Source organism: Vairimorpha ceranae, assembly GCF_000988165.1.
Source record: "Vairimorpha ceranae strain PA08 1199 chromosome Unknown NODE_5, whole genome shotgun sequence".
Classification (NCBI taxonomy): domain Eukaryota; kingdom Fungi; phylum Microsporidia; family Nosematidae; genus Vairimorpha; species Vairimorpha ceranae.
This window is the reverse complement of record NW_020169300.1, coordinates 46,922-67,059: the sequence shown is the minus strand read 5'-3', so window position 1 is coordinate 67,059 and position 20,138 is coordinate 46,922. Positions and strand designations below refer to the sequence as shown.

At 24.0% G+C, this 20,138-nt stretch overlaps 12 protein-coding genes and 1 non-coding gene across 13 annotated transcripts; 3 read left to right on the top strand and 10 right to left on the bottom strand.

The window, feature by feature from the left end:
• Nucleotides 1-405: 405 nt before the first annotated feature.
• Nucleotides 406-1,692, top strand: AAJ76_500066654 (eukaryotic translation initiation factor 2; the record flags this gene model as incomplete). Its single annotated transcript, XM_024475872.1, has 1 exon — nucleotides 406-1,692. The coding sequence occupies one exon, from the start codon at nucleotides 406-408 to the stop codon at nucleotides 1,690-1,692; it is 1,287 nt and encodes a 428-aa protein (XP_024331982.1).
• Nucleotides 1,693-1,925: 233 nt separating this feature from the next.
• On the top strand, nucleotides 1,926-2,675 carry AAJ76_500065134 (eukaryotic translation initiation factor 2 subunit; the record flags this gene model as incomplete). Its single annotated transcript, XM_024475871.1, has 1 exon — nucleotides 1,926-2,675. One exon carries the CDS (start codon nucleotides 1,926-1,928, stop codon nucleotides 2,673-2,675), a length of 750 nt encoding a protein of 249 aa, XP_024331981.1.
• Nucleotides 2,676-3,697: 1,022 nt separating this feature from the next.
• Nucleotides 3,698-4,222, top strand: AAJ76_500063362 (hypothetical protein; the record flags this gene model as incomplete). Its single annotated transcript, XM_024475870.1, has 1 exon — nucleotides 3,698-4,222. The coding sequence occupies one exon, from the start codon at nucleotides 3,698-3,700 to the stop codon at nucleotides 4,220-4,222; it is 525 nt and encodes a 174-aa protein (XP_024331980.1).
• A 109-nt stretch (nucleotides 4,223-4,331) lies between these two features.
• AAJ76_500062657 lies at nucleotides 4,332-4,403 on the bottom strand. The gene has a single exon. It is a non-coding gene; the product is annotated as a tRNA-Pro (tRNA).
• Nucleotides 4,404-5,115: 712 nt separating this feature from the next.
• On the bottom strand, nucleotides 5,116-5,271 carry AAJ76_500061789 (hypothetical protein; the record flags this gene model as incomplete). Its single annotated transcript, XM_024475869.1, has 1 exon — nucleotides 5,116-5,271. The coding sequence occupies one exon, from the start codon at nucleotides 5,269-5,271 to the stop codon at nucleotides 5,116-5,118; it is 156 nt and encodes a 51-aa protein (XP_024331979.1).
• A 384-nt stretch (nucleotides 5,272-5,655) lies between these two features.
• AAJ76_500061102 (hypothetical protein) lies at nucleotides 5,656-5,958 on the bottom strand (the record flags this gene model as incomplete). Its single annotated transcript, XM_024475868.1, has 1 exon — nucleotides 5,656-5,958. The coding sequence occupies one exon, from the start codon at nucleotides 5,956-5,958 to the stop codon at nucleotides 5,656-5,658; it is 303 nt and encodes a 100-aa protein (XP_024331978.1).
• An 896-nt stretch (nucleotides 5,959-6,854) lies between these two features.
• Nucleotides 6,855-7,079, bottom strand: AAJ76_500059981 (hypothetical protein; the record flags this gene model as incomplete). The annotated part of the gene is made up of 1 exon (XM_024475867.1): nucleotides 6,855-7,079. The coding sequence occupies one exon, from the start codon at nucleotides 7,077-7,079 to the stop codon at nucleotides 6,855-6,857; it is 225 nt and encodes a 74-aa protein (XP_024331977.1).
• A 1,205-nt stretch (nucleotides 7,080-8,284) lies between these two features.
• On the bottom strand, nucleotides 8,285-8,587 carry AAJ76_500058473 (hypothetical protein; the record flags this gene model as incomplete). The annotated part of the gene is made up of 1 exon (XM_024475866.1): nucleotides 8,285-8,587. The coding sequence occupies one exon, from the start codon at nucleotides 8,585-8,587 to the stop codon at nucleotides 8,285-8,287; it is 303 nt and encodes a 100-aa protein (XP_024331976.1).
• A 1,819-nt stretch (nucleotides 8,588-10,406) lies between these two features.
• On the bottom strand, nucleotides 10,407-10,736 carry AAJ76_500056324 (hypothetical protein; the record flags this gene model as incomplete). The annotated part of the gene is made up of 1 exon (XM_024475865.1): nucleotides 10,407-10,736. The coding sequence occupies one exon, from the start codon at nucleotides 10,734-10,736 to the stop codon at nucleotides 10,407-10,409; it is 330 nt and encodes a 109-aa protein (XP_024331975.1).
• A 1,838-nt stretch (nucleotides 10,737-12,574) lies between these two features.
• On the bottom strand, nucleotides 12,575-12,877 carry AAJ76_500054183 (hypothetical protein; the record flags this gene model as incomplete). Its single annotated transcript, XM_024475864.1, has 1 exon — nucleotides 12,575-12,877. The coding sequence occupies one exon, from the start codon at nucleotides 12,875-12,877 to the stop codon at nucleotides 12,575-12,577; it is 303 nt and encodes a 100-aa protein (XP_024331974.1).
• A 1,967-nt stretch (nucleotides 12,878-14,844) lies between these two features.
• Nucleotides 14,845-14,988, bottom strand: AAJ76_500052072 (hypothetical protein; the record flags this gene model as incomplete). Its single annotated transcript, XM_024475862.1, has 1 exon — nucleotides 14,845-14,988. One exon carries the CDS (start codon nucleotides 14,986-14,988, stop codon nucleotides 14,845-14,847), a length of 144 nt encoding a protein of 47 aa, XP_024331973.1.
• A 1,271-nt stretch (nucleotides 14,989-16,259) lies between these two features.
• On the bottom strand, nucleotides 16,260-17,306 carry AAJ76_500049754 (hypothetical protein; the record flags this gene model as incomplete). The annotated part of the gene is made up of 1 exon (XM_024475861.1): nucleotides 16,260-17,306. One exon carries the CDS (start codon nucleotides 17,304-17,306, stop codon nucleotides 16,260-16,262), a length of 1,047 nt encoding a protein of 348 aa, XP_024331972.1.
• A 2,433-nt stretch (nucleotides 17,307-19,739) lies between these two features.
• AAJ76_500047165 (hypothetical protein) lies at nucleotides 19,740-19,895 on the bottom strand (the record flags this gene model as incomplete). Its single annotated transcript, XM_024475859.1, has 1 exon — nucleotides 19,740-19,895. One exon carries the CDS (start codon nucleotides 19,893-19,895, stop codon nucleotides 19,740-19,742), a length of 156 nt encoding a protein of 51 aa, XP_024331971.1.
• Nucleotides 19,896-20,138: the final 243 nt, after the last annotated feature.

Sequence of the window (20,138 nt, the reverse complement as noted above, 5' to 3'; positions counted from 1 at the left end):
TTTTTTTATATATGAATATTATAACAAATAAAATATACAAATAATCTTTATAAGCAAATTAAATTATAAACTGTACGAATAACTTATTCATTGTAAAATAATTTTAAAAGAGGTGTTAATTTTTGATAGAAATGAAAATAGATTTAAATACTAAATAAATAAAGTGTTCGATAGCTTATTAAAAACTCAAAACATTTGCAGTAAAAAATTCTTTTTTTTTAGTATGAAAATTTTACATTATTTACATTTTTATTACTGACGTTAAAAATCATGACATTTTTATTACTAACATTAAAAATCATGACGGTTTTGTTACTAACATTAAAATATAATAGTTTAGTAAAAGCTTACATATTGTAAATTGAAATATTTTAATTTTCTTTTTACTGTTATTTTTTCTCCCTTATGAACAACGATTTAGAAATAATAAAAAATCAAGCCACTGTAAATATAGGAACTATTGGACATGTAGCACACGGAAAATCTACTCTAGTTCAGGCAATTAGTGGTGTTTCAACAATAAAATTTAAAGCAGAACTGGAAAGAAATATTACCATAAAACTTGGATACGCTAATGCTAAAATTTACAAATGCCAAGGAACATGTAAAAGACCGGATTGCTATCAAGCATTTGGTTCTGCCGCACCTTTAGATAAAAAATGTAAATCTTGCAATGGTACACTTCTTCTTGTAAGACATGTATCTTTTGTAGATTGTCCTGGTCACGACGTATTAATGGCCACTATGTTAAGTGGTACGGCTATTATGGACGCAGCTCTGTTACTAATAGCAGCTAATGAGCCGTGTCCACAACCGCAAACAACTGAACATCTTTGTGCGGTAGAAGTTATGAATCTAAAAAAAATTATTATTGTGCAAAATAAAATAGATTTGATTTCTCGGGAACAAGCACTAGAACAACATGATCAAATACAGGAATTTTTGACCAAATCTAAGGCATCTGGTCCTATTATACCTACCGCTGCACAGTTAGGAGTAAATGTATCAGCCATTTTAGATTATATTGTAAATTACATCCCGCAGCCACAACGTAATGATTCTGATAATCCAAAAATGATTATTATTAGGAGTTTTGATGTTAATCGACCTGGTGCTACTATTGAAGAATTATGTGGAGGTGTTATAGGCGGCAGCTTAGTGAAAGGTGTGCTAAATGTAGGCGACGAGGTAGAAATTAGACCAGGGCATATTACTAAAATAGATAAAAAGTTTATATGTCGTCCTTTTATTTCAAAAATACTATCACTAAAAGCTGAAAATAACAAATTAACAAAAGCCTATCCTGGTGGTCTTATTGGTGTAGGAACTAAAATTGATCCTAGTTTTTGCAAATCAGATAGACTTGTTGGACAAGTAATGGGACTTTTAGGATCTCTGCCACCTATAAGAACAGAAATAATGGTAAATTACGAATTATTTCAGAAAATTATGTCGCAGGACAAACAAGATTTGAAAGTTGGTGAACATTTGCAGTTAAATATCGGTAGTACAATAACGGGCGGGATTATTAAAAGCGTTGAAAAGAATAACGCTTTTTTTGAACTTATTAAACCTACGTGCTGTGATTTAAATGAAAGAATTGCTATAAGTCGAAAGATTAACAATCATTGGCGACTTATAGGACACGGAATAATTTTAGAAGGAGATGAAATTGAACCAACTTATTACTAAATAAATGTTTTTGATAAATAACTTTTTAAATCGCGTTCTTTTTGTTTTATAGCGTTATAAAAATAAACAGAATTTTTTATTTCGATTTTGTTTAACTTACAACAACCCTTTTATTTTATTATATGACTATAAATTAAAGTTTAGTTATCTTTGTTCTTTAAAATATTTCACTTTTTATAGAATTGTATAAAAAATTGTACACTTTTCAGAGTATTTTTAAATTTTACCCTTTCATGTCAACTTCTTCGCCTAACAATCAGTACCCAAAAATTGAGGTTACTAGTTTAAAAGATATACCACCTCTACATGATTTAACAAATTTATCTCATAGTGATATAAAAAACATATTAGATTTCATAGATTTTCCTCCTTTAAGTTTAAAAAAGGGTGAGAAGTGTGAACTTCTACAAATCAAAGAAGTGCTATTTAAACTTAACAACAATCAAACCGTTATTCTCCTTGAAGAATTAATAGAATCAGTTGACAGGATTAATAATCTTAAAAAATTAGAAAAAGAATGCGACGTTTTAGAGATATCACTTGCGAATATAAAAGTTGAATACGATGAAATTTCATCTTTAAAAAAACAAGATTTAGAAACCGAATTGCTTTCTTTAAACCATGCTTTTAATGATAAGCAGTTCGAAACAAAACATTATCATTTACTCAATCAGGCATACGCTTTTATAAATCAGGAGCCTGTTAATAAAAATATTCTAAATATGTTTTATTTCGTAAAAAAAAACGATAAATACGAAAAAATTATCGAAAAATGCGCGTTAATTCGTCAAATGGAGAGAAGTAATAATTTATTGGCTAAATTATTTTTGGATTTAATATGTCAATATACATTAAAAATAGAAGATATTGAGAGAAAATACAAACTAGATCAAGTAACTTTACTTAAGATTGTATATGGAATGACAAACAATGGGATTGTTAGTTACGATAAAGAGAGAGGAATTATTACATTTAGAAAATAGTGACATTTAATAATTCATAGTTAAAAAATATTTTTTAAGACATTTTTACTTGACCAGGTTTTTAAGAATGAAGTGAATATTATATAGATTTATCTAATGTATTTATTTTAATAATTTACTGTGATTTTGTTTCTTAAATCTAAAAAGGTAATAAATACAATAATTTTTATAAGTTAAAATTGTCTTAATATCTTGATTATTCTTGTAATTTTACAATTCATTCTTTAATATTGTAAATTTAGAAAATTTACAAAGTTTAAAATCTTTAAAACATAAATTTAAATAATATAAATTTCTTATTCTATTAAAACAAAAGTAATTTAAATATTATTTATTTCTAGTAAAAAATATTTTATTTTTTGGTGTTTAAAAAGAAAGATATGATACGCTAATAGCTTATTATATTTATAATGTTAACATTTAAAGTTAGAATGCAGTATTTGTACAAAAAAATATTTACATATTAATTTTTCTTAAAAACCATCATTCAGTTTAAAAATACAATCCTATAGCTTTAGATGCATCAATTACTAACTTTAATTTTTATTATAAAAATTTAAATACGATTAATAAAAAAATGTAGTTTTGAACTAAAGGCAAACAAAAAATTAAAGTTCTTACAATATGAAATGTATTAGTTGGTAAAAATTACAATACAAAATTTATTTAGAATAATTTTTTTATACTAACCTAAATATGGATATGTTTAGAATAAAAAAAACGACTTGAATAAAGCATTTAACACGCTTAATAAATAAAACTATTAGTTAAAACTGTTAACATAAATTCGTAAATTTCTTAGTTTTGTGTTTATGAATAAGGAATTTATTTTGAATAAATTTGATGTAAATTTTGCAAACTTACGTTTTTACAAAAATAAAATATGTCTTAAATAAAATTTATTCGTTATATTTGTTTACACAAATCTTTTATAAACATTGAGTCAAATATCTATTGCATTTTTACACAGTGTTGTATTTATTTTAATTTATGCTTTTATTTCGTTAATATTTTTACCCTTAATGGGAAATATTTGTTCTTGTTTGCAAAAAGATATTCCAAAATATATTATCTCAGTTGTAGGATTGGAAGAAGATATTAAGAATGTACTTGTTCATATTGTATCGGGGTTTGATAAAGAAATAAAGCTTACTAAGTTTTCTGAATATGTTATTACTTTTTATGACATAGAATTAATCATTCATGCTCATATTATTACTCCAATGATAAAAACTCTTATTGGATTGCATTCTTCTGTTGAATCAGCAGTTATTTACTCTATGGATGCGGATAGTAAAGAATCGATTGGTGCAATACGAGAATATGTTGAGGAATCTGAAGTAAGAACTAAAAATGATATTGTTACAGTTCTTTGTAGAGGATCATACCTTGATAATCCTGAACTAGATACTGTTAAGCAAATGTTTACTGGAAATATCCACGACCACTTTGAATTTGTCAAATTTAATAATGAAGAGACTGATATTTATGTTAAGCAAACATTTGAGAGGATATATAAAATATTAGTAGGAAGGATAGTAAATTAATTAAAGGTTATAGTAATTATTTTGTATTTTTGAACTATACAATTTTGCTGTATAGGCAAAATTTAATTATAAATAATGCTTTAATTGTTTAAAAATAAAAAAGATAAACGGGCCCGGCCGGGGATCGAACCCGGGACCTTCTGCTCCCAAAGCAGATATCATACCGCTAGACTACCGGGCCTCAATCCCGACATTTTCAATTATTATGTTATTTAATATTTTTCATATTTTTAAGGCAACATAAAAACTAAAATAAAGTAATAATTTGAGAATTTTTAATGTATTTAAAAATCATTTAATTTTTTGCAATTGCTAGATAACTATGTTTTAAAAATATTTTGCATTAACTTTAGCTTGTAGTGTAAGTGCAGAAATTTTTTATAAAGCTTTTTTAAATCTAAAAAACAGGCTGGTGGAGTTGTCTAATGCCATGTTTATTAAAAAAATATTAATTTTTTTTTTAATATAGCCTTCACACAAGACGCTATAAAGTTAATTTTTAGGTATTTAAATTACAACTATATTCAATATTAATAAAATTGTCAAGTTAAATTTAATATAATTTATTATACTATTTAATTAAAATATACTATAAAGATAAGTTACTAAATGCTTAAACGAAGTTGTAAAGTTCAATATGCTGTTTAAAATACAGAAAAATATTTAAAGTCACAGATAAAAATGATGATCACAAAAATTTGTAAGATGTTTATTGGAGAAATATAAAGAAGAACAAATTACTTATAACATTTATTTTAATTGCAATTAAACCTAAATATGAAAATTACATAAAACTGAACTTTAAAATAATTTTCTTATTCATCTAATTTTATGGGAAAGAATATCTGTGTACTTAAAATTTAAGCTTATATACAATTAAAAAAAAAATAAGTTTAATTTTTACTATTTAAAAAGTTTTTTGATATCATGTAAGCTTTTATATTAGAAAATAAACACAAACAAGTTCTCACACTTGTTAAAAATTTATCATTTTTTTCTGTTTTACATTTTCTAAAATCGCTAGTTTTTTTTAACATTTTACATTGCATATTAAGTATAATTATTTGATGCTGAGTTTAAAGAAAAGTGGTAATATAAATACAATTTATTTAGTTTTTTCTATTCTTCATCTGCGATTTATAACTTCTTAGCGTACAAATTTATTTATATAGTATTGTAAATCGATTTAAACAAACGAATAAAAAAGATAAAGATTATTTTAATAATTAAAGAGTATTATAAACGATAAGACTACATATACTCCTTGTGGTTTGTTTATATAAACACCGGTGATGATCAAACAGTCTACATAAGTGTATTTGATTCATTACATTTTAATATTTACCAATCGTAAAGTATCTTAATTTTTAAATTTAAAAAAATAAATTAAATCTAAAAAAAAGGCTTAATTAAAAAATTTAAAACAAGAATCTTTAATAAAAAATTTTACTAAAATATCCTCCTAGGCCTTTAACAATACCAGTTATAAAAGAATTATATTCACAATCGTCAATACAACAGCAATTGAATGATGATATTAAATTAATATAAGAAAATAGGACTTTATCAAGTTCATTTCTTTCAATTTTGCTTAAATTATATGAAGTAATTAAATCATGAATTTCAAACAATAAATTTGTCACAATTTGTTTTTTTTCTTGAAGCTTGTTTTCTTGATAACAACTTTTTGACAAATTTAATGAAGATACTGTTATTATAAAAAACCAAATGTTCATTTAAGAGGGTATTTACAATTTTACTTGTAAAAAAATAATATTTTAATCTAAAAAGGTATAAAATATTTAAAATATAAAGTAAAAGCGTTAATATTGTGTTCCATGTGCAAAAAACCATCTTAGAATTAATTTTAGTGTTTATAGTGAAAATAAATTTGACAGTATTGTATTTTTAATAAAAAATTGATTTTTGCTGTCACAATATAATAAATTTAAAAATTTAATTTAATAAACAAGTAAAACTTTTTTTTGATAAAAAAATATGACTTGCTGTTTGAAAAAACGAATTTTCCTTTTTAACATTTTTAAAAAACCTCAATTTGTATAAATATTTATAGACAACACAAAAGCTTTTATTTTACTATAAAATTTTTTCTCAATTGTTTGATTTTTTAAAATTTTATCGATTTAAGTAAAAATAAGTGTTAAGTTAAACTACTCATAACATTCATTCTTGGTTGAAATGGAAGTTATAATATTAAAGCCACATAAAATGTATCTCTTTACTACAATTATATTTTGCAGTAGGGAATATTTGTGCACTTAAAATTATAGGTAGCAGAAATGTAACAAAATTATTTTTTTTTTCTAGAGCAATGTTTTGATTTGAACTTTATCATGGTGCGATTTCCCAGTCTTACAAATTATAAAGTACACGAAATTTTCTAAAAAATAAAAACTATGATGTGTAACATAACCTGAAAATTATGTTGTGCTTAAAATAAATCTAATGAAGTGAAGTATTGTAATAAGAATTAATCAATAATTAATTTATTATTCAAAAAATAATGTTGAAATGTAAAAATAAAAAAAAATAACTTTTTTAATAAAATTTTTGTAAATTTTTTTAGAAGATTCATGCAGTTGTACATTGAATGGTAATTAGCACAATTTTTTTATAACATATATCTTATCAAGTATATATTGATAAGTTCTGTTCTATTCTGTAAAGAATCACAGTGGTAAGCAGTTTTGTGATTAATTAATGTATATTTAAATAATCTTCCACCAATCTTTTTAGATTGGATTCTTTTACGCCACACAACTTTAATCAAAAATTGTAAAAAATTAAAAAAGAAGTATATTCTTTTTACTTTCGACAAGGCCAAAAACACAAACATTTTATATAAATATCTTTTGTCAAAATTTAAATCAACGATTTTTACAAATAGAAACAATTAACGATGCATGACTTAATAGCAATCAAAAAGCACTTAATCATTTGTAAGATTGAATTAAAGGGGTAGTCTAATAAATCTCTGTTTACAAGAAGCAGGTCTTTTTTATCTAAAAATGTAAGTATTTTAAATGATTTCTTCAATACTGGCCAGAATTTTGCTAATGCTAACACTGTATACGTGCGGTATAATACAATGTGATGGTCGAAAGATTATAAAGAAATTTAATTAAATTTTAGCACAATAATTTAAAATCTTTAATACGTAATAATGACAGGACTTTTTTAAAAATGATTGTTTACTTAAAGGTAGTAAGACTATCTAAAAAATTGATAAATAAAACATGTTCATTAAAAAAAATTCTTTTTAGGTAAAACTAAAAAACTCAGAAGAAATTATTAAACTGTCGGAACAGGCCATCTATCAACACAATTATGATTAGTGTGTTATAGGAGTATTTAAGGATAAATGCTATCTCTAAGACTCACGTCAATATGCTTCTATTAAATACTAAAAATAGTATAATCTTGATTAAAAAGTTTGAATTTGAACATTTATTCTTTAACCTATCCTTTTTAAATTTGTATCAATCTTACATTTTAAAATAAGAAAAAGTTTTTTAAGTTAATTATTTCATGTACGGCACAAAAAATTAAGTATTTTTCTTACTTTTTTTTCGATTATTCAAATTTTTAAATTGTAAAGAGTACAAGAATCGTAGAATTAATTTATAGTAAAAGAAAGTAAACTTTCAAATTTAATACAAAAAGGGGTTGCTACAACAAAATACTATACATTTAAAAAAAAACAACCACATAAATTATCTAAGCATATTTAACATCCTGTTTTTAATGGATGGATGTAACATTGTAAGAAATAAATTAATTTTTGTAAAATTGAGAGATGTTTAATTAAAAAACAGTAAATTTACAAATATTAGCATTATCAAGAAAACTTAAATAAAATAAAAAGTTTAGTTGAATAAATTAAATTTACTTACATGTTCTTCAATACAAGACAAACATAATTAAAATTTTTAATGAATTGTTACCTTTGCTAATCATGAAGTATTACAGTTTTTTGTAAAAAAATTGATGTGATTTACTTTGCTAAAAATGCTTAATTATAAAATTTAAGTTAAAAATTCTTTAATAAAAAATTTTATCAAGAAGACTGCTATGTTTTTTGATTACGTCATTAACAAAATAATTATATTCACAAGCATCAATGCAACAGCAATTTTCTGCTGATATTGATTGGATTAATTGTAAAATTGTTTTCTTATATTCAACCTCGCCTACTTCCTGTTTCGCATTTAGAACTTGTAATAAATTAATTTCAATTACTAAACCTGTTATTAGTTCGATTTTGGCATCTAACTCGTCGCCTTGATAACAACTTTCTGGCAAATTTAATGAGGATACGGTAATTATAAATAACCAAATGTTCATAAGAGGGGTAATTTTTAACTTTTATTGTAAGAATCACACTCCGTATTTATAATATGACGCAAAAGTGATATTTTAAAACATATGCGAAAAAAAACTAAATAAATAAAAAATTAATTTAAAAAGAAATTAAATTAAGAAGTCTACAAATTTTAAATTAAACTTGACTTTTGTTGTTAAAATGATGCAACTTTACTAGATCAGATTTGCATAAACAATTAAAATCTTTTTATTGATAGTTAGAATTGGTTTGTTATTAGTAAAAAGCCAACTTTTCTTATAACATTTTTTAAAATTTTAAATTAAGTCAATTATAAAAAATAATGTAAAAAGCTTGTTTTTCGTATAAAATTTCATTAATTGTTTAGTTGTCAAATAAACTTTATCAGTTTAGTTAATAAAATGTTAATATAAATAAAGTAAAAGTTGCTTTTAAATGTTGTTTATTTCAAAATCTTTATTGCGCAATTATCACTCATTCAATTAAAAATAAAGGTATAAATAATAAATTTTTTAAATAATACTTACATAGTGCTAGATTTTAAAAGCTTTTAAAGAATTTTGTTTATTTTGATAGTTTTTGTAGCTTTTCATATGAATATCTTCTGGGTATCCATTGCAAACTTATTAATATTTTAAATACACAAATAAACAATGGTTTGATACATTAATTAAGAAAATTTACCTTAAGCTATAATAATAATTGTAATATTGAGTAAGATAAATATTACGTTTAGTGTTATGTAAACAATAAAAATAATTAAGTATCTAAGTATAACACACCGTTAATGGCAAAAAATCTTATATATATAATTTTAACAAATATTAAATATTAGTAATTTATTATCACAAAGTCAAAAAGAAACATGGCCATTTTTTAATAAAAGCTTTAAAAGGCTTTTATTGTAAATTTTTGTTTTAGTTAAATTATTTTTATTCATATTTGTGGTATTTTTTCACATGCAACAAAATTTAATTTTTAATGCTTAAAAAATTATGAATTTTCTAGAAAAATAAATTTTTATTTTATATCCGACAAAAAAAAAGAAAGTATTAGAAGAGCATTTTAATAGTAAAATTAGTAACATTAATTACAAGAACCAATCTGGTAAATAAAGCCATAGAGAACCATTAATAAAGAATTTACTCAGGGATTTTTTTAAATAGGAATTGCTTTACCATAAATACGACAATATTATTTATTTAATAAATTTTAGGATTTCTTTAAAAGTTCATTACTTTTCTTTTTGAAATATTTTTTTTAATATATTATTAAAATTTAAATATTATAATTATTATTATTAAATTATAGTGTAAACAAAGAAGTTTCAATATATAGTAACATAAAATGGTATAGTCTTTTATGTCATTACAATTTAAAAAAGAACTCAAAATTTGGAATAACTTGATTATCTGCAAGAAGATTCGTAATAGTTCTTCATTAGAATATTAAAGAGGAAAATAATGTAACCTCCCATGATATTTACTCTTGGCTGTAATAGAAGCTTAGATATAAAAGCAAAGTAAATGTCAGGAATAAGGCCAGTGGCTAGGTAGATCACAATCGCTCAAGGGACATAAATCTGTTTCCTAAGTTCTGTGTAAATTATAAGAAGAAGATATTGTAGGAATACTTAGCTGTCAAATAATTATTCTGCACTGTGAGACATTTGATTTGTCTTCTGTAAATATTTTATAATAAATAAACCCATGTTTTGTTCCAACTGTACTAATGTCCTTATTATTATCCTCTTCAATATTTTAACTTGTATATCAATATGATTCTTATCCGAATCAACAATGCTACTATCTATAGGACATGTTACAGTATTGAACCCATTTCTATCAAAAATGGATTGAAAGGTGACTTATTAGTTGCAGAATGTATAGCTATATTATACTCATAAAACACCTTATCCAAAAGCGCAGTCCAATTTTTACCGGTAGCAAACACGCCATTACACAGATGCTTTTGCAAATAACGTGTAAGTGTTTGGTTAAATCGTTCGATTTGACCTTGTGAATGTCTCGGCCTTACATGTATCAGAATAATGTTTTTTTCCTTACAAAAATCAATCAAACAAGAGTTTCTAAATTCTTTTCCGTTATCACAATGAATTATTTGAGGATCATCAAGTTTATAAAAAGTCATGTTAAGATTTGAAAGAACCTTAGCTGCAGTCTTACTTTTGATGGCATAAGTAATTGTATATTTAGAATATACAGTTATACTTATAAGTATTCAACTAAAAAAATTATTTTGTTCTGCGTAAGTCCTTATATCAACAAGATCAATGATTAATCTCTCAAAGGGTTTCTTAGCCAAAATATGCTTAAACTTCTCCTTTATCTTCAGTGGCTTAGCTTGTAAGTAGATATTACACTCATTACAAACCTTTCTAACAGCACATCTAGGAATTGAAAAGTAAAATTCTTTGCACAACTATTAAAGACGATTATGACCATAATGGTTTTGATTGTGCAGTTTTTGTACTTCTGTTTTTATAAAAATTACTGCTTCTTCTTAAACACCCGTTTATGACCATTTTCTGTATCTTTCAGATAAAGTAAATTATCTATCAAGATAAACAGCTCGGCCTTCCTTTTCAAACAATACTTAGTATGTTTGTTGCCATCTACTGTCGTATTTTCGCCTTAAGAATATTTACGATGTTATCGTATTCTTCTTGTGGTTTGATCGTAGGCCTCATAAGAATAATTTAAAAAATTTCCTTGTGTATTATTTTTTATAAAATCCAAATCAAATTAGCAGTAACTATGGTCAAGTTGTTATTTCAAAAAAACTTAGACCTTGTTGTTGTATATGTTCAATTCGCACGGTGGCCTGCAAAGGCGTATAGACAAGCCTTTATTTAAATCCCTGAAGGAAATTGTGTCTTGCGTTCGTAAAAAGCTGACGGGTAGTAATTCTGTAGAATACATATATATATTATATATGTATCTATCTGTATTGATTAGTTTGTTTATGTGGTGTGTAATACATTTAAAATCGTAATTAATATAGGAAAGCGAATTTCTATATGACATTATCACCTACATAAGAATAATCAATATAAATAATATAAGATATATAATACGAAAGTTCAAATCGATACAAAAATGTAAATTTTGAGTTTTAAAAAAATAAAAAAAAGCATGGTCGCGCTCTGTGCGCGCGACAATATATATTGCTAATTTTTTAGATTTATTTTTTGAATAGGTGTATAGTTATATTATTTTTTTAGTATAACATAAATTAGAGAAATTAGATATAGTACTAAATTATATAATTTTCAATTTATTCAATTATTATCACAAAATAAATGCATATAAACATAAACAAAAAAATTTAAACTATTTTTGCTAAATTCTTCTTTTAATTATAAATTTAAAATGTATCTGGTCTACGGGGTCTTCTAGTGCGTCTAAAAGAGATAGATCTTTCAAAACTTTTTGCAAATAATTATATTTAAATTTTTTAGAAAAGCGTGTTCAACTTTTCTAGAACCAGTTCCAGCCAAATCTCCAAGCGTCATCAGCGTGGCTCGCGACAATATTAAAGAGTTTAGTTGAATATAATTTTGACGGAAATATCATGCAGAGAATTATTCTTTAGGGAGTACATGACCAAACTAATAAAGTTTAAAGACTATTTAATTGTTTATTTTATTTCATATTTAAATAATTTTTTATCTATTTGTAGCTTCTGTTTTAGATAAATCTAAAAAAAATAAAAACGCACCAATTACTTTTTAAGATTAATGTTTAATAAGTTTTATATTTGTAAAATAGTTTCTAATTTCACCAATTAATACAAGTAAGCATGTTATGATTTTTTTATCTAAATATAAAGTACTTTTATGGTCTTCAATGCAGAACACAGACTTAATTAAATTTTTAATAAATTAAAATCTGAGATAATTATAAAAATTACAAATTTTTGTTAAACTTTGTAAAAATGCTTAATTAAAAAAATTAAGTAAAAAATTTTTAATAAAAAACTTCTTCAAGATATTCAATGTGTTCCTCGATATTAGTTCGCACAAAAGAATAATATTCGCAATTATCAATGCAGCAGCAATTTGCTGCCGAGATTGAATTAACTAAACACAATAGTCTTTTTTTAAATTCATCCTCGTCCACTTTGTAATCCTCATATAAAGCATACAATTTGCGAATCTCAACCACAAATTCTTTCACAATTTCTCTTTTAGTTTCCAACTCGCTGCCCTGATAACAACTTGTCGGTAGATTTAATGAGGATACTGTAATTATAAAGAACCAAATATTCATACAAGGGGGTGATTTGTAACTTTATTTGTAAAAATACTACGCATTATATTTAAAATATAATGTAAAAATGAACTTATTTTTTAATATGCAAATAAACAGTATCAGAATTAATGTTAATTGTTTAAGAAAATATTTATTAAAAAGTATAAAATTTTTACTTAAATTTTATTTTGGTTCTTAATATTTGGTAAATTTATGTGAAATACTACCAAATAAAATAATTATTTGAATTAGATTGGCCTTTATAAAAAAGAAATATTAAGTTTATCATGTTTTATAATTTAAAAATATAATTGGTGCATTTAAAGAAGACAAAGCTCTAAAATGCAATTTATTTTATATATTAAAAAGATAAGAAAAATTTGATTTAATTTTTAACCCCTTTTTTAAGAATTTTTATTTTTTAATTTAAAAATGGTAGTATTATTAAAATATTTATCATTTTGTGCACAAAACAAATTTGTCTGTATTTAAATATGGTTAAAATTAATAAGTTAATTGAAAGAAGTGTGCCATAACAAATTTTAATAGTATAAAAAGAAGGAATAAAAAATATTACATGAGATTTTGCTCTAAACCTGTAACATACAATTGAAATAAAAGAAAGCAAACATTTTATTAAATTTTGTTTATACTGAAAATTATAAGCTAGTATATATTACAGTTTGAATTATAATATTAAGTTAATTTTTTAATCTTTTTATTAAAATTTTGTCAAATTCTAACTTAATTTTATATTTAAAAAAGTAAAATACAACTTAGGATTATTGTGAAGTTTAGGCTTGCCGCTTTTTTAACTAAATAATTTTTGTACTTCTTTGTTATAAAAAAAGAATTTTTATGGTGGAGAATTTTGGGAGCAATTTTTATTAAAAATGATGCCCTTTTTATATTTTTGTAGTAATTTTTTCTACCATATGTTTCTTCTTTATGTATGTTTGTTGTGTCAACAAATAAAATTATAAAAAGAAATTTACCCTTAATACTATGTATACACAAGGAGATAATCAATGAGTCGGTCAAACCGAAAGATTTAGAAAAGATAGTCCTCAAAGAACATCTCGGAGAAATGTAAATAGATATCATTTAAAATATACTATTTCTCATTCCAATTTCAAATCTTACGGAACGTCAGGAATAGGCCCACGTATACTTAATGTGATGAGATCTACCTCTCCATTGGCCGCATTCCTGGCAAATAATTCAATTTTAAAAGTTTAAATAATGTTTCATAAAATTAAATAGTTCAGTTGAATTAAAGTTTAAAGCAATGCATTTTAAGCAATCATTTCCGAAATATTTTTCATAATCACAGACTATAGCATGCATTTTGTCTTTTTTTCCTATCTCATTTGTACAAGAAAGTAATGAAAAAATTTTCTGCTAAAATTTCTTTTTTTAAAGTTTTAGAAAAATAGCGAAATTACTGAATCTTAACTATTAGTAAATGAATTCAATTGTCTTTGAAATCCTCGTAAACTATTTGTTTTAGGAGTATTGTTTATAGTTCTTTTATAAGCATTGCAAAAGCCAATGCAATTGTTTGTATTTGCATCATTAAAAAGATACAAATTATAAAACTAGTCAAAAATTTTCAATGATAAACTGCATTTTTCAGTCAAAAATAATTTTTAAGCCTTATAGTCTCTAACAATACAAAAGAAGGTGATACAAACGTCAACGACAGAAGCATTTTTATATTTAAACGAAAACTTTTGTCGCTTTTATATTTACTTGCATACCCGCCTGCGTGATTTTTTTTCAAAAATTTGGCCTAGATGAAGTACACGTCCATACATTGATTATTAGTAAAAATTAATTAAAAGGCTTTTAACGAATTTTGTTTAAAGTCCAAAATTATGTTATGTTTATCTGTCAGTTTAACATCTCTTAACTATGTCAAAGTTTTAATATAACAAGCTGTAATTCTTCTCTTCATAATACAATATACCAAAGACTTAAATTCATTAAAAATCTACATTGAAAAGTAAATATTTGTTCAAAGCTAGTTGGAGCAGTCTTAAAAGTCCCATCACAACATATAATAGTGTTGTTTTTGAGATGTTCAATATTTTCATTTGCCAAGAAGATTTAAATTCTTTCAGAATCATCCATCCCGGTATCAAAAAGCAAAAATGGCTTGCCACTTACTGTGTATAATAATCCTTTTGGAATATCATAATCAGAAGATAGTGAAAAATTATTAAATTTTCCAAATTTAATAATTTTATCTATTTAATATTTGTATTTGATTTCTATTTCACTTTCATCATTTTTTTATAAAACATTAAAAATAATATCCTTTGACGATTCTAAACACGTAATATGAGTGCTTCTTCTAATATTATAGTTTATAAAATTTTATTTTCATTAGCCAAATGGTTATGCTCAGATAGAGATATAGGTTAATTTTATAGGTTACTTAGCACCTAAGATTTACAACTTCTTTTATAACATCTCCATCTATTAAAGTTAAAAAAAAATGATTAAAAAATTATAAAAATAGCTTTCATATCCAATTTTTAATCCATCTCTTATGCTTTTTATAATATTTTTACTAAGGTTGATTTTCATCTTAGGGGTACAAAAATAATTTAGTGAAAAAGGCAGCTAGCGTTAAGTTTATTTCTGTAAGCACAGCACAATATTTTTGTGCATCTCCTTTAATTTTATCAAAAAATTTAAATCATAGAACAGTGACTATTGTAAAGGTAAATTATTGATTAAGAGTGCATTTTATACTATTGAACAATACATACAAGCTCAAAGACATAACGTAAACTAAGAAAAAGAGATTTATCGTTTTTTCATCACATTAAAATGGTATAGCCAAGCTAGTCAATATATATAAAAAGTTTGAATCTGAACATTTATTTATTTTTTGACCTTTCTATTTAAAATTTGTAAAATTTTTTATTAAAAGAAAGTTAAGTTATAATACATAAATTATTGTATACTGCAATACATTTTTTATTATATTTACTATGAAAATTTTCAATAAGCCTTATCTTACTGTGATTTATTTGTTCTTTCTAAGTTGTAATTTACTATTCTAATAGCAATACTAATGAAAGTATAAAAATAATTTACTTTAGATATAATAATATTAATTTTTTATTATATACACATAATGTTCAGTAAGTACCTGCCTATCAATTGGTTCAACTTCTTTTTTTTGTTCACTCATTTATATCTAAACACCTTTTTTAGTTGAATTTTCCTCGGGTTTTCCACAGTTAAGCTTTACACTGTCATCTTAAGTACTTTAGACTGAATATATGCATAAGAATGATAATTTTTTTTATTAATTGTAAAATAATGCAAAGATATTTTTTTAACATAATATAAAAACGTCTAATAAATTTAATATTTATAAAATATATTAGTTAAGCTCTCTACATTCATATTTTTTATCAATACTATCCATAATGTCTTTTAAAGAGGAAATTAACCATTTAATATCTGTAGACAAACATGCCACAGAATTAAAAAACATAATTAAATTACGATTTATCTTACCTAAAAAATCTCGAAAGTGTTCTAATCTTTCAATTAGCATTTTTATAATTACAACAATACATTCTAGATGTACATCTCGTGAAATAACTGCAAATCTTTGTGAGATATCTTTACATTCATAATAAATTAAACTTAAATTTTTCTCATTCAAGTAAACAGCCGATTTAAAATACATGAAATGCTTTACTACCTCTTTTATAAACATATTGCATTCTATTATTAATCTTTTAATGGACTCACATGAAGATTCTTTAAAAAAAGAATTCTCTTCTATATTTTTTATATGACGTTCAATGCTATTGTTTATGGTTCTTCCCTTCGAATCATATAGGGTTTTAAGCTTTGATAATTCAGATAGAAATTTTTTGTCTATATTTCCAAAAAAGAAATCTTTTTTTGGAATTGAAATTTTCTCATTTTTGGCTTTGTCAAATAAAGATTTACCATGACCTAGAATCTCTTTAAAAAAATCCAAAAATATATCTAAATTTGTCAATTGTTGGTTATTAAATTGTACTCTTTCATTTTGAAATACAGGATTGTTATTTAAATTTTTTATAGAAATTAGATACATATTAAATATTTCAGTATAATAATTATAAATCTTATTCAGTAAATCATTGTTATCTTTATATATTATAATATCTATACAATTTTTATTTTCACTTTGGTCATTTATCGCTTTATCAGAGTTTAATAATCCATCATACTGTTTTTGAGATTTAAAACAGTTAGATGTACTACCATAGTATATCTTTGGACTATTTTGAAAAATTTGTAATGGATGTTCTTTATTTTCAAGCGTTACAAATTTACTATTACCATCTAATTTACGTTTTTTCATGTTAGGGTTTTCAACAGGTTCATTATTTGTAGTGTTGTTATTATCTTGAAAGCACTTAAAATTCATTGTATAAAAAATGGGATTATCTGCGGTAGAGCTTATTCTATTGTTAAATTGTATTTCTTTTTCTAAATCTAAGGTATTTCCATTTGTTTTCCCCAGCTTACAGTTCTCTTGTCCTAAAAATTGATTTGTGCTATCGTTTCCCTTTAGAATTTGATTATATTGATATTTATTTTTTTGATATTTTCATTTATATCACTTGCAACAGATTCCGTAGTATTGATCGATTCATTATTTGTTGAGGTACATATGCCTGTAAAAAAGTAAAAGAATTTAAACATTTTGAGGGGTATATTTAAAAATCTTTCTAAAAATCTATAATTAGCTAAATAAAATTTTTAAAAATAAAATAGAATAAACGTTTATGATTTATAATAATAATCTTAGTGGCATGATACAATCTAGCATATGATTTATCAGTAAATATGTATTTGTTTATTTTATTTTATTTTATATCTGTTAGCAAATTTTTTTGACTTTTACATTATAAAAATTTAATTAAAATCACAAATTTAATAAAAAGTAAAAATGGCATGAATTTTTAAAAAATAAACAAAATTCTAAAAAAATAAGTAAACTTAAATAATAATAATTAAACAAGAATTTAGAAAAATCCTTACAAAAGTTAAACTTGAAAATGGCTGTGTTACTTTTGAGAATTGTGATTTAAAGATAAAGCATGTTTTTACATACTTCAAAATTGCAAATATCCCATTAGCATATCCATTGAAATATGATAAGACTTAGAATACTTTCGTTGTATTTCATTGTAAAACTTACGTTATAAAAAAAAGTACTTTTCCTAAACACTTTTTAAAAAATTAAAGCAGACTAACAAAACAGCTAGTTGTTGCTCGATATTTAATGGATCAAGTCTTACCAATTCACCGTCGAAGACTAGCGAAAAATATTATATCATATTAAATTTTCAAATTTTATACTTTTTATGCGTTGAAAAAGCAGAATTAGATTAAATTATTAAAGCAGGTGAAAGCGAAATGTAAACTTTATTTTTAAATGAAGTTTAATCAGATGTGAATAGACTTGTAAGTTTTGCCATAAAAATATGCGCCTAATGCATAGTTCTAAAATTCCTGACAAGTTTGAGTGGAGATGCTCCTTATATGCTTGTAAGAACTACCAGACAACCACTTTCTGTGTTCCAATTCTTAGCTCTACTATTTTAAAATGATATTAAAAAAATACGTAAATCAATCAATTACTGTGCGTATGGTAAAAATTATTATAAAATCATTAAACTTTTAGGCTTCGGGAAAACCCCTTTAATCAAGCAGCAAAATTATATCGAACGAAATGCCGTATTTTTCACAAACAATTCTATTAAACTAGAATGTCCTTATATTTTTGTGCAAATAGATGAAACCAAGTTGAATTATGATGTTTTTGGTCATAAAAATAACTCTTCACAGGCCTTTTGGTGTTTTTGCACCGTAGATACATCATTTAATCTGCACTGGGATATGCTATTATTGTAAAATCTATATTTGCAACCGTTCTTATTTCTATAATAAATTCTGTTGTTAAGGCCGGCGGTATTATACCCTACGATGAATGGAAAGCTTATAAAAACTTATCTAACTCAGTTGATTATGAATATTACACTGTTTGTCATAAATACAATTTTTTTGTAGATCCTATTACTGGCGTGCATACTCAGGCGTAGTTTCTTATAATAACAGGCTTAAGGCTCAAATTAAAGCAAGAAATGGATTAGCTAGAGCTTAAAGAAAGGCGATTTTATTAGAATTTATGTTTAGAGAGCGGCATACTAGTGAAAAATTTTTGTCTTTTATATAATTATTTAAATTGTTGTTTTTACGGGGGACTGGGAGAACCTGTTTTTATTTTTTTAATAATCTATATTGAATTTTAAAAGTACAGTGTGAAATAAGTTGGCATTAATTCTAAGAAATCCTACCAATTTTTTAGAAATACCAAACTTAAATAAAAAATAAGAAATTAATAAAGTTTTGTAAATAGGTGGGTTGAATAATTAAAAAAATTTCAAATTCACAAATATTAAGATTATTAGAAAAACTTTAATAGATAAAAAGTTTAGTTAAATAAAATTAAAAATACTTTCTTTCATTGTCTTTATTTAATACAGGATACAGAGTCTTTAAAACTTCTAATAAATTAATTATAATCTAAGTTAATTATAAAAATCACAAATTTTTGTTAAACTTTGTAAAAATGCTTAATTAAAAAAATTAAGTAAAAGATTTTTAATAAAAAATTTTATTAAGATATTCACTGTGTTCCTCTACAATATCTGTCACAAAAGAATTATATTCGCAATTATCAATGCAGCAACAATTTGCTGCCGAGACTGAATGAATTAAACACAATAGTCTTATTTTAAATTCATCCTCGTCCACTTTGTAATCGTCATATAGAAAAATCAAAAAGTGAATTTCAATCAAAATATCCTCTACAATTTCTCTTTTGGTTTCCAACTCGTTGCCCTGATATCAACTTGTCGGTAGATTTAATGAGGATACTGTAATTATAAAGAACCAAATATTCATACAAGGGGTGATTTGTAACTTTATTTGTAAAAATACTACGCATTATATTTAAAATATAATGTAAAAATGAACTTATTTTTTAATATGCAAATAAACAGTATCAGAATTAATGTTAATTGTTTAAGAAAATATTTATTAAAAAGTATAAAATTTTTACTTAAATTTTATTTTGGTTCTTAATATTTGGTAAATTTATGTGAAATACTACCAAATAAAATAATTATTTGAATTAGATTGGCCTTTATAAAAAAGAAATATTAAGTTTATCATGTTTTATAATTTAAAA